Source organism: Gekko japonicus, unplaced genomic scaffold, assembly GCF_001447785.1.
Source record: "Gekko japonicus isolate JY-2015 unplaced genomic scaffold, Gekko_japonicus_V1.1 scaffold793, whole genome shotgun sequence".
NCBI lineage: Eukaryota > Metazoa > Chordata > Lepidosauria > Squamata > Gekkonidae > Gekko > Gekko japonicus.
The window spans coordinates 404,480-418,276 of record NW_015167076.1 but is presented as its reverse complement, the minus strand read 5'-3'; the positions used below and the strand labels follow the sequence as shown (position 1 = coordinate 418,276).

Below are 13,797 nucleotides of genomic sequence, written 5' to 3'. Positions count from 1 at the left end.
TCTTTGATGGGCACACTCCCCCATAAAACGATGAAGACACAAAGGAATCTGTCACCAGACTTCTTCAAAAAAATAAATGCAAAGGTGTTTTTTTAAACCTTAGGATTATTTTACTCATGACAATATTTGTTAAAAATATTACATCTGCCTTTGAGAAGAGAGAGTATCATCTTTTTTTTATAATATGGAAAAATAAACTCTACAGACATCCCCAAATTGGCACATAGGGGCTTTAAAATAACATCCTCTCCCAATTATAATCCCAAAGGGGTGCTTTGGTTCCCCCTCCCCCCCTTTTTACCCAGTTATCCTTAAAACACTGGACTGTATGAATGGGTTTAAGACAAGAATACCTAAAAACAGTAAAATGTTTATTTTCTTAGAAAAAAAAACCCGAGGGAGTCAAACTGATTGCGATCACAACTTCCAAATGCGTTCAGCAAAGCCAATACTGCAAGCTTATTCCTTGACTGAAATATCTAGTAAAAGAAACCGTTTTTTAAAAAAAATACAGATTTCTGCTCCTGCATCACCATATCCAGTATTTGTGTGCATGCTTTTTTTTACTGATAACTTCTTCCTAGCACAGAAACGACGTCTGTCATGGCAAAAGCATCCCATCTCCAAAGCTCTATATTGTCAGTAATAAGAAGAACTCCATGACCCCGTTTGGTGAGGGGGGTGGGGGTTGACAAACAGGGTGAATTGGAAGGCTGAGCCGCTCGGTTATGGAAGGTTTTTCATATTAACCACTACCGCAGCCAATAGAAAACAGGCCGACTGCCCAAGAGGAATCTACAGTGTCTCTCTCAGATTGTATGTCAAAGATTTGCCGTGTTTCTGGGGACCACAGGAAATTGAAAAACCTGCAACAAGTTCCAACTAGCAGCAGCAGAGGCAGTTCCATACAAGGTGTTTTTCTTTTCCTTGAGCAATGTTCATTGTATGGTCATTAAGAAACACTGTCACTGAACGGAGCATACAATGTGGAAATGATCTTTTTTTGTTTTGTTATATAGTGCTGTTCACTTGAGAAGACTTCTGAAAACAGATCTCGACTGGACTGTAATCTATTTACACAGCAGTAGCATTCCTTTTCTGATCGGCAGAATTGGCACTATGTGATATCCTCTTCTTCTGAACAGTAATCACGACCCTTCAGAGAAAAAACAGAAACGAGTTACTATACAGAGATATATTCTTAAAAAGTACAATTTAGCTATATACAAGTTCCCTCTACTTCTTGTAGGATTCAGCCCCATACTACTTTAAGGCAATGCCTACATCTGTGTGCCTTGTGGTTAGGGTGTGTGTCACAAATGGGGCATGTTAACCCCATAAGGTCCATGCTAACCTCTTCAGCAGCTTGTGTAGACGTCACTGGAAGTGGTGTGGAAACAACCATGTTATTTCAGATTTCAGAAGGGTAGCTGTATTGGTTTGTTGCAGCAAAAATAGTCTTGTGGTAATGTAAAGACCTACTGGTAAATTCGCCCTGTCTGTTTTCCATTTGATCTCCCCTTAACCAATGGTCAACTGACTGTCAGGTACTTCATTAACTCAGCATCAACAGCAGGTCCTTAAACAGGTTCAGCTTTATTGATCAGAGCAAGGTGAAGTCATCTTAGACTCTTTGAGTCAGGAATGAGGCATACAAAATGGCAATAGTAATTATAGTGGGTTCATACAACACCCCCTGACACTTAGGAGCCAATAAGCAATTAATGTGGAGCATAGGGAACTGGTTAATGGTTCAAAGGTGAGCGGGAGGCAACAGAAGTTTCGCACCGAAGGGATGCGTGCTCAAGGCCAACGGCTAGATAAGAGGCAGAAGCGAGAAGCAGCTGCAGAGCATTACACCTTCCAGAGTCAGGAAAAAAAACAAAACACGGTGGGACTACCCGACACTGACCTCAGCATTCTGTGCCTCCTATAGCATGTTCTGCTTTAACCAGGCCTTAAGGAAGGGTTTAAAAAAAAATCATACTTTTTGGTATACCTGGATAGTTTCCCAAGCATATGGAATTTTCTTGTCAGTGGGTAGCTCTTTTTCACTGATTTAATGGCAATTAAACATGAAGTTTGCTATTAGAAGCAACAAGCCATGGTCTCGTGAGAAACCACACGTGGGAGATAAGCAATTTGAAAATGTCTTCCTCCAGGATTCAATAAGCTCTCAGGGGCTCAAGAACTCAAGAATCGAATTTCCTAATTTCTCTATTTCCCCCTTTTAACCAACTGTTCTCTACATTTCACACCTCCTGTAACGAGTGCAGTTCTTACCAAGCTGTGTTGGGGTTCTTCCCATTTATTAAATTTACAAAGTCATATTTTTCTCCATACCGGGGGGGGGGGGGATTTAATGGGGCGGACTGCTTTCAGGTCAGCCCTTTTACTGTTAGATACAGTAATGATGCCCTAACCTGGATTCAGGCTAGCCCAATCTCAGAAGCTAAGCAGGGTCCGCCCTGGTCAGTAAGGAATACCGGGATTGCGATGCAGAGGCAGGCAATGGACAAACCACCTCTGAATGTCTCTTGCCTTGAAAACCCTACAGGGTGGCCATAAGTTGGCTGCAACCTGGCAGCAAAATAATAACAACAACAACAAAATAGTAATGATGGTAATACACACAGACATAACACAGAACGCACATAAAGGACACAGTATTACAAAGTGAGACTAGAAGGGGCCCAGTGCTCAGAGATGCTGTTACATCCCTCTGATAATAACCCCCCCCAAAAGGGGGGGGACTCAACCCAAGATATAACTGCGAACCAAAGGGGCTAAGCTAGCACTGCATGTTATAAAAGTACAAATGTTTATTAACGTGTTAAAACATATTATGATTAAAACTTTCCACCATAAGTTGAAATGAATTGCGTGGAGGTGTAGGAACAAAGGACAGGCCTTTAGTTGCTGTAGATTTTCCAGAATGTGTGGCCATGGTCCTGGCATTGTAGAACCTGACGTTTCGCCAGTAACTGTGACTGGCGAAACGTCAGGTTCTACAGTGCCAATGACCACACTCACACATTCTGTAAAACTCTACAGCAACTAATGGAACTCCGGCCCTGAAAGCCTTCGACAACCTAAAGGATAGGCCTTTACTCAGTACTGAAAGTTCTAACTCTGTCAACTGCACTTTAGAGAGATTATCTGACCTCTCCTCTTGTATCTGGGTCTGTATTCTTGGGGTGTAGATCTTCCTGACCTTAGTTCCTTGTCCTGTCCTAAAAAATTGTCATCTCTCTTCAGTATTGAGTGGTTTTGGTTGTTCTGACTGGTAGCATGGCCTGATCCTGTCCCTGAATGATTACTGTTCTCCATGTCAGAACTGGTATTCAAGGTGGTATCAAAGGAGACAGATTTCTTACTATTACCAGTTTTTCTCTGCGTTAACCAATCATAGGCCCTACCCTCTTCATAGTCTTTCAAGTCTCTCTGAAATTTGTGGAGTTTGACCTCTTTCAATTCTAAAAATTGTTTATGTATATCCTTATCTAAAGATTCCAAACGTTCAGAGAATTCCCTCTCACTTATATTCTCCCTAGCCTTCTCTTTAAACATTTCTATGTCCTTCTCTATTTGGGTCACTTCCATCTCTGCTGTTTCTTTTGTATGCTGACCTTGTTATTCCCCCCACCCCCATGCTGTTTCCCCCCTCTCCTTTTTACCCCCTCCCACCTGTATCTCCTTCTTGGCAAGCATTGTGCAATGTATGTGGGTGATTGCATCATCCCAGGTTCACACTATATGATGCCACTGCAGCAGCTAGTAATTTGATCTTTTACTTTGATGGAGGTGACAAACATCCAGACCACTGAAAACTCTGATACCATGTTTGTTGGCCAATTTAATTTTATTTTAGGCTAAAATTATTCAAAAATTAGACAATATATAACAATTTTTAATAATTGTATTCTATTGTTATTTATTCAGAATAATTTGGAGAATTGGCATGGCTATATCTATGGCCCAACATATAAACCAGTAACATAATTATAAACATACAAGGTAATTTCATTAAAAATTTATTATTATTGATTTTCTAAACATTTGGTATATAATGGACTTCCGGTTTATGGCGACACACTGGCAGATGTACCTCCTGGGGGTGCAAACTGCGCGCTAGCGGTTGGGGGGGCGATTTTGCCGCCACTACCCCCAGATCCTTTGTGAAAGGCTCCTACCCTTGGCCCTTTTGAAGGGTGGTCTCTTCGCCAGTGCGATGCTGGGGAATTGAGGCGCTCTTCCACCCTGATGGTCCTGCTGCTATGTGTCCGAATGGAACTAGAGCCGCCGACTGGGACAAGCGTCGGAGATCGAGCGTTTAAAACAGATTTTGAGCAAGGTCTTATGACCAACAAAGAACAGTGAGTGGAGTGAAAGCAAAATACCGGCAACATAAAAAGAAAGTCCCCCCCCCTGAGAACGGCGAGAAACTAAAAAGCGATTTAGCAGGGGGGGGATGGAATTAAAAGTGTTGACATCTTTTTAAGAACCTTACCAAAGCGTGGATAGGCATTGGGCGAATTTCAGAGACTTTAGCAAGTTTTGACAAAAGTAAACAATCCATAAAAATGGCGTGGAAAAAAGGGGAGAGAGACAAAACAGGCAAAAGTGAAACCATAGGGGAGCATGAGCCCATGACTGGAAGAGACCACTGAGTTCTCTAAACTTTTGGCGGACTCTTTGCGCCCTCTACTGGATCAGATTACTAACATCAATCAGCAGCTGACAACTCTAAACCAGAACTTTGCAACTCAGCAGCTCCAACTGTCTGAAACTACAAAAAAGACAGAGCAAACAGCTGAGAAAGTAAAGGAAATAGATGCCAACTCTTAAAAAGTCAAGAAAAAGGTGCAAATGCTGGAAAGGAAGCAAGCTTTGGATGAATTTCAACTTTTACAACTGCAAATGGAGAAAGCTAACCGGTCCTCCGGTTCCAAGGGGTCCCTGAAGTAAAAGACGAGAATCTAAAGCAACTTTTGAGCGATGCATTAGCTCTAGTTACAGATTTAGAAGCGGAATACCTTATAAGCGTAATGGTTGTGGTCTAATAGGGCCTATTCCGTTTACATCAAGAAAAATAATCTGCCTGGGGAGATAGTGGTTAGATTCTCGAAGAGACACGTGAGGGATTCTATCCTGAAAGCAACTATAGGAACACCCCTGAAAATCGGAGGCAACACCATCAGAATTTTAAAAGACATCCCATTTGAAATAAGGAAGAAGAGGAAGAAGTATAAAGACTTAATTCTTTTTTTACAAACAAACAGCATTTCCTACAGATGGTTAACCCCTGAAGGCGTCATTTTCAAACTGCAGGACAAAAAAGAAAAAAAACTGACTCTGTTTCCAAAGCGTGTGAGTTCCTGAGACTGCAACTGGGAGAACCAGCTGAGGACGCCAAAGAAGAAGATGACAGCAAATCTAGCAGTGAACTGGACTCTGTGTCTTCCTATGAGGATTCTGCTTCTGAAAAGGGGGCAGCTGCCCCTAAACATGCAACCCACCTGGAATATATTTACCTCCCTTGCAGAAAAAGAAGCATTCGATCGCTGCCACGGCTGGTTTAATTTTGTTTGTTACAGATTTAAAATGGGATTGCCAGTTAAGATTAGAATAAAAAAAACCACATGGAGGTATGGAAATTTGGAAACTTGTTCTAATTAAGCACCATCATTTCTTCAGACCAAAGGAATAGTTTTCCTGGCTTTAGAAAAGGCCATAACTTTTGACTTTGAATGACTGAACTGAAGTTCTTCGAATCTGCAACATTTTGAGAAACGACTTAAAATACTTCTCAGTCCAGCCTGAGTGTGAGATGTAAGAATAGTGTCATCAGTGTAAAGGAGTAGAGTTAGTGCCTTTGGATAAGTACGGAGGATGGAATGCTACTGAAGTAAGAGCAACTGCGAGATCATTGAGATATAAACTAAGAGACAACCTTGCTTCACTCCTTTATCAAGATGGAAGCACTCCATAATTTCTCCCTTTTCTCCACAGCAAACTTGAGCCACACATGACGTATAGAGATTTTTTACTAGCCTGAGCGAGGTACGTTCCAGTTTCCCCCCACAATCTACTCCTGGGTATGGTATCAAAAGCGCTCTTGAGATCTACGAATGCGACATACAGTTTACCTCTAGGTGGGGAGGTGCATTTTTCAACTAAATGGGCTAAGATCAAACAATGATCTTGAAGTGCAAAGCCCCTCCTAATCTCCCAGATGTCTCCTCATCCTAAATCCCTCAGCAGAGGGCCAGCAAGGGATGCAACTGGTGTATAAGGAGGTGCACATTCTAGAATCTGCCACAATACTGTCTCACAGCCAATAACATGTACCACTTGCTGGCTCAATAACGGAAACATGATAAACATTAATCATACACCACTGGGAGAGAGCTGACCTGGCTCCTGCAGTTTGGTTCTGACGTTTCCTGTTTGGTATGTATCTGAGGTTTCTGCCATGAATTCATTCTCATTGGGACTAACCGCAGCCTTGGTGCTGAAGTACTAGGTTGTGGAAGTTTTTAAAAATTTTAATTTCCATGATTAGCAACTTTACCTGGGAGGAGAAACCTGCTAGACCCAAGCCAAGAAGCACCCAGACAAGGAGAGAGCCCCCCCCCCCAGCAAGCCAGGCAATGGCCTTTCTGTGAAGAAGAAAGGGGGGGGGTAATAACAAATTGAGACTCTTCCTGACAACTTTCCTCCTCTATCTTTTCTCCTTCTCCCAACGGGATCCATTGCCTTTGAATATGGAGGCTCCATTCAGCTATCATGCCTAGCTGCTGATACTTCCATCATCTATAAAATTCATCTAAAACTTCGAAAAAGCCACTTAAAAGCTATTCCATTAGGAATAAGCACCATCTGAAGGATTTTAAAGTAGATATCAATCTCCTGAGAACTGATTCAGTAGAGCACGGCAAATCTGACAGTGCTGAGAATAGTAGCTGTGCTAGTTTTCACTTCTGCATAAATACGCATTAAGTTTGGGCTCTCACTAGAACAAATTAAAGTTCAGAATCCACAAGCAGAGTAGAGCTGACCTGCTTATTTTGGGGCTGGTGTTGTTCTTCAATGCCCTGCTGGGTTGTTGGTTTTTTCTCCTGTCTACATACACTTCATACATTTTTACTAGCCTGCTGCCGCCTGCTCATACCTACGGCAGTGCTTTGTCACACACTGACAGCCTAAAAGGGAAAAGAACAAACCCTTTTCCTGTTTGCAAAAGCTTCTTGGCCTGGTGCCCTAGAAGCAATTGTTCCTCAACACAGAAGATCAGGTGAATAACGACTGGTAAGGATCACTAGGAAGGTAAAGGTAAAGACTCCCTTGCTCGAAAGCCAGTCGAATCCGATTCTAGGGTTGCGGTGCTCATCTCCGTTTCAAAGCCGAAGAGCCAGCGCTGTCCGAAGACATTTCCTTGGTCATGTGGCTGGGCATGACTAAACACCAAGGTGCACGGAACGCTGTTACCTTCCCACCGAAGTGGTACCTATTTATCTACTTGCAATTTCTTGCTTTCGAACTGCTAGGTTGGCAGGAGCTGGAACTAGAGACGGGAGCTCACTCCGTCATGCGGCACACTCGGGTCTCGAACTGCTGAACTACCGACCTTCCACAGCCTGCAGTTCAGCGTCTTAACCACTTGAGCCACCGCAGCTCCTAGCTCACTAGGAAGACACTAGGAAGACCCCTCCCTCTTTCTTCCTTTTATCTGTCCTAGTGCTGGGGGTGCTGCGTTAGGGTTGGATTCATCTCTGCCTTACTGAGCTCATAGGATCGCTTCCTTGCACGAACTTCAGTGTCGAAGGATAAAAGCATAAGTTTCGGGAGCACTCCATTCAGATCTTGCCTCAACTGTCAAGTTCCTTGGGGACTGTAGACAAACCACTCATCTCCCATGGAAGGAGGCATCACTGAGTGATGGCCAAGAAAGATCAATCTCCGGCTTGCTGTTGTCAGGACTGTACGCTACAGGAGTTGAAAAATCTTACAAACATTACGCTGGGTTTGCAGGGATATTTTAAATGAATAAATTAATTAGCCCTGGCTCACATTGGCAGTAGAGGGATTATAATATTCACAGGTTTGTTTGTAAGACCATGGATACTCTGGATAGGAATACTTGTCGATGTTAACCTTAGTGGCTTGGAGCCCGTGAATAAATTCCACGCACAGCGCAATGAAATGTTCTGTGGCTCATTGGAAGAGCCTCTGCTTTGCATGCAGAAGGTCCCAGGTTCGATTCTCCAGTTAAAAAGGAGCAAACAGTAGGTGACGTGAGAGACCTCTACCTGAGATTCTGGACATTTGCTGTCAATGAGTAGACAATACTGGACTTGATGGACCAACAGTCTGATCAAGCATAAAGCGGCTCCATGTGTACACTAGACAGTCTCTGCTCTTAAAAATTCCATTTGCGCAAGATCAGAAGTATTCAACAGGCCCTTGCTCAAAAGGAAGAGAAAGCACACTATGTAGTAAGAGACTATCTAGCACACATGCCATTCACGGGATCCAAGCCATTATATGCAAGACTTGGGAGATGTTTCATATTAGGGAAATGGTCAGCAGAACTAAAGTTAAGGTCATCATGGGCCAGATGCTGTGGATCCATTCCACTAATAGGGCTGTCATCCAGCACTTGGTGCCAGGAGAGGCTGCCACTGGAAGACCCTCTTCCGCGAGGGAAGGCACCATCGTTCACAGAACAGGTCCATGGGATCCAATCCCAAGTAGGTTTTTTAAAAAACAAAACACTGAAGGCTTTTCAGAGCCACCCTAAGCAGAATCACACTCTTCATTCAGACGTGCCATTTGATCTGGTGTCGTGACTGTTGAACAACGGATTTTATATCCACGATCACACTGTCAACATCTGATTCCCATCCCCAGCCATTGGTTTCTGGCTCAAAATCCCTTTAACCCGGAGTATTTTGTTACCAGGTCCCAAGTGGTGTTTTCTCAGTTCTCGCGTTTAAAGCCGCATTTCCCCCCTGTGTGATCGCTCCTCCAGTGTCAAGCCACTTCCGGTGGTTTAAATCCCCTCCCCACTCGAAAGCTGCTGCAGACGCCCGAGGCTTCCGCTTTTCGTCCGCCATTTTTTTAGCATCGGCGGTGTGCGCATAGGTGGAGCTCTGCTTCCGCGTTTATAAAACCAATGTTTAAACGGTCACTCATTTTAGCGTTTAGATGAGTTCGGGATCTCACGGAGGCCATTTTCGGGTCAAAGGTTTAAAGGGAAGTCTTTTGTTGGAGGGGTTGGATTGATTCGCCCTGGTGGTTCTGCGTATGCGCCATGATAGCTTCCCCCCATTTTACGGATGAGCGCCTATGCGCATGCACAAACTGAGAAAAAAATTAAAACCTGCCGACACATGCTCCTGTGCGTCAGTAGTGTACATGCCGGGAAGCGATGTGACTGCGTGGTGAGGCGGGATAAGGGAGGTAAGTGTGATCACGATTATCCAGATCAAAGATAATTGCGTCAAAACCGGACCAGTTTAAACCGCTCTCAGCACACCGTCTGAACGCACCCTTCTAGTCCTAGCTGACTTCAATGGACTTTGAAGGGGTGTAACTCTGCTTAGGGTAGCGATGCTAGAGAAACTTCCTAGATTTTCTAGGAGCCAGTGTGGATCCTCTTGTACTTATTGTTGGGTTCTAGTCCCTCCCTTTCCCCTTCTTCCAACTACGTGTTTGGCCCGAGATGTACTAGAGCATGTTCAGCTGGGAAACTTCTGAGTTGGGAGACTTTTCTCCAGTGACTGGCTACTGGTTGCAATTAAGGACTAAGAAGAGAAAGGGGCGAGAGTCAAATCCTACACATATAACTGCACGGTTGGGAGGAGGGTCTTTTCATCAACCCAAACACTGCCCTTTTCATCAACCCATTAGGGTCGTTTTTAAAGGGGCCACTGAGTCCTTTATCCTCAACTGGTTTAATAATCCCCTGCACTCTGGAATTTCACTCAAGCCCTCACTCTACTTTTTAAGCATCTTGTCAGCTTTCTGATTACTCTGCGTAGGTTGCAACAGCACTCGCAGAAAAGGGAGAGTAGAGAATAAGGACAGGCGTGCGCGTACACACGCATAAAAAGCTAAGAACGGAGCCCACGTCTTCCTGAAGCATGACAAACAGCTCTCTAGCACAGCCAATCTCTGTAAGCAGCTACCGTGAAGAAAGGGGGGGGGGAGAAAATCATTGATGAACATATTAATTGAATTAAGAAACTAACATAATGTCGTATTTGAATGTAGCACGGCATCAAACACCTGTCACATGGATCTGCTTTCTCAGAAGTTTTTTTGCCTTTGCTTCACAGCAAGGGCATAAGAAAGAAGCTCTGACCCAGGGGTCTCCAACCTTTCTGAGCCTGTGGGCACCTCTGGAATTCTAAGAGAGGGTAGTGGGTGCAGGCAGAACACGGCTGCTGTGGGAGGTGGGGTCAGAGACACAGACATGCGCACAGACAGAGGAAGCCCAAGAAGAGGAGAGGAGAGGGGCAATTAAAACAAGCACACTGGGAAAGAGGTGCGCATTGGAAAATAAAACCCACCCTGTCTGTGATGGCAGCTGCCACTGAAATGAAATTATTTAAATCTGTACAGCTGATCAGGTGTCCAGAGCTACGCGGCCCCACCAGAACACTTGGTGGGCACCAGGCCGGGTGTCGATGGGCACTGGAGCCTTGCTCTGACCAAAGCACCTAGCAAGGAAGAGAGAGGAAAAATCTTCCAGAGAGCTGGCTCTTAGTTGTCGTACATTTTCTGGGCAAAATAGCAGGCTCTTACTTTAGCTGCATCAGTTTCCAACTCTTGGTAACCTCCATACTGAAGGGAGTAAGGCCTCTCCTCTGGAATACATTTCCAATCCCACCAGTGGGCGGGCGGGGGGCATACAAGCAAAGGCCAAGCTTCTGCCTCTCCCCAACAGCCCCGTACCCAGAACATTTCTGTTGGGGGTGCACCAAGGTGCTCCCTGGGGAGGGTGGGGTTTGGGGAGGGGAGAGACCTCAGCCAGTGCCACTCAAGCAGACACTCAAGCCAGTGCCACTCAAGCAGACACACACCCGCCCACACTGCTGGACCCTGAGAGCACTGGCCACAGCCCATACTTACTGGTCATGGTGTGACAGAAGGCAGGAGGGGAGCAAACAAGCAGCCAGCCTACCTGGCTGGGAGGAAGGGAGGGAGGGAGAAAAGGAAATAGGCTCTCACTTGCTTCCTCCTCTCACCGGCTGGCTCCCTCTCTCTCGTGCGCAGGCCCCGCTTGCTGCCGCCGCCACTGGGGCTAGGGGGAGGCACAGCTGTTTGGGGAGGTGCTGACTTCTTTGGAAGGTGCCTGGTTGTTTGGAGAGGGTGCCAGACACTCGTGGGCACCCCTGTGCATACGGGCCTGCTCCCCAAATACTACAACTTTATCTGATGCCTCCTTGTTCATCATCAGCAGATTAGAGGCAGCCAAAAGCAAAATGCTTCTTCACACGATGCATAATGAACTAGTGGAAACCACTGCCCCAGGATGGATTGATGACCACGAGCATAAAGGGGCTTCAAAAGGAGACTGGGCAGATTCTCAGAGGACATGGTCCATCACAGCTAATATCCTGTATGTTCAGAGGCAGGACACACCCCTCAACACCAGCTGCTGGAGGCATTACAACAGGCCTCTGTGCTCTTGCCCTGTAGACCTTCCAGGGTGTCTGGTGGCCGCAGTGGAGGACTGAACACTGGACTAACGGGACCTTCAGTCTGATCCAGCAGGGCTGCTCCTAGATTCTCACATACAAAACAGCAAGGCACAGTCAAGCACACAGCCGGATCTTAGGGGCGCAGATTATGAGTTTTAAAATATTTTAAAAGTCACTAAATTTCAATGTTAGAATACCTTACTCTTTTTTGAAAAGGGTTTGGGGCCTTTTTACCCCAACGTACTGTAGGACTTCAGCATGTCTTCATTCAGCCCTGAGCAAGCCATACATTCCCAGCTGATTTATATACCTCAAAGTTCCATAGTAAATTGCTACTCCCTGGTTTTTAACTCAGCTCTTGGCTTTAGGCTTTGCTGTTTAAGTACCTTGTCAGCTCCCTGATTACTTTGTGTGGACAGCACCAGAATCCTAAGAACCACAGCTTTTAGTAGGAAGGAAGGAAGGAAAGAAGGAAGGAAAGGGTAGCCAAATTAAAATCAATACAGCTTAATTAATTTGTTCAGGGTTAAAAATGGACATGGATTGTTTTTTCCACATTTGAGGAGAATAATTTCAGAACAGGAAGATTGCAGAGCAAGGGAAAGATGAGCCATTAACTGAGGCTTAGCTCCGGCCAGGTCTACAAAATGGTGCCCAAATTATACCAGACGTAACTGCAAATCAGATTATGCCCAGCAAGTCAGGATATGTTTCTTATGTACCCGAAATGGCAGATGAGTAATATGAAGGAATGACTTGCATCTCAGATAATGTTACGGACATGCAGATGAATATTACCCTCGATATTCGTCATTCCGATATGTATAAAATCTTGTCTGATTTTCAGGAATGTTATTTCCCTTATACCATTCCACACACTAACCAAATGTTTTCATGCTGTCATTGATGCAAGAGTCGAACTCTAACCATTCTGAAATGGATGGAAAACTCTCCCCCTTCAAAGGCAATTTTTAAGAAAAAGTGAAAAGAGGAAAGACAACCTGGACAAACACTAGCACAAATATTCTGTCCCCAGCATCTCAAAAAAATCAATTCATTTCTGAATGTTCAAAGAAACACTTAAATAAAGATCTTTGCTTGAAAACCAAGGAATGATTAGGGGCATAATTGCCTCTTAATGCAGGCACAAGGATCTTACTTATTTAGAAAAAATTGTATGCTACCTCTCCACAATCTACCAACTAAAACATTAAAATAGCAATAGGTAAGTAAAAAGAACTCGGCCCTCTGAAGTAAAAGCCTGGGTAAAGAGAAATATTTTGGCTTGGTGCCTAAAGATAGAAAAAAGAATGCCAAAACGTGGGTTTTTTTGAAGTTAGCAAATGAGGAAAGACAACCTGGACAAACGCTAGCACAAATATTCTGCCCCCAGCATCTCAAAAAATCAATTCATTTCTGAATGTTCAAAGAAACACTTAAATACAGATCTTTCTTTGAAAACCAAGGAATATTAGGGGCATAATTGCCTCTTAATCTGTCTGAGCTCAACACCCAAATTCCTCTCTTCCTTTCAGTTTCAGTAGCTAAGGACTGCAGTCATTCTAATGATGCTATGAGGATACTGTATTTATTTTAGAATATTATTAAAGCAGCAATTGTTTTCAAATGATGGGTTAATAGACCCCAGGAATACAGAAGTTCTGTAACTAAATGACTCTTTTCTGCACCTGAAAAGCCAAAGGGGTGATGTTTTGGGGGGAGAGAAGTATGTCTCTAAGGCAACACTTCACCTTCTAGCACTTCATCACTTAACAGTGGGCCCCCCCATTCCTAGATGGCAAGCAAAAGAAGCAAGGAAGGGGACGGGTGGCCTGGTGTGATGCAAGTGACAATGCCCAACAAACCCCTTTAGCGATCATAAACAAGGCTGGCCACACACAGAAAGATGTACAATTGCTGGAAATTCTGAAGCCATCGGGGGGGGGGGGGATCCCTTCCCCTTTTTTGAAGGAAAAAAAAGCCACACAGAACTTTGGGGAAATCGATATATACTTATTGTCCTGTCAGGCCTATATTAATTAGCATATAAAATTGCAGAGTTTGAGATATTTATGGAGTTTTACAG

At 44.2% G+C, this 13,797-nt stretch overlaps 1 protein-coding gene across 1 annotated transcript in view; it reads right to left on the bottom strand.

The window, feature by feature from the left end:
• Positions 1–231: 231 nt before the first annotated feature.
• LOC107111758 (chromosome unknown open reading frame, human C1orf21) overlaps positions 232–13,797 on the bottom strand; it is a 208,388-nt gene continuing 194,822 nt past the window's right edge. Inside the window, exon 6 of the mRNA XM_015412783.1 lies at positions 232–1,156. Within this exon, the coding sequence (XP_015268269.1) occupies positions 1,118–1,156 (39 nt within the window). The 3' untranslated portion in view covers positions 232–1,117. The remainder of the gene's footprint in view (positions 1,157–13,797) is intronic.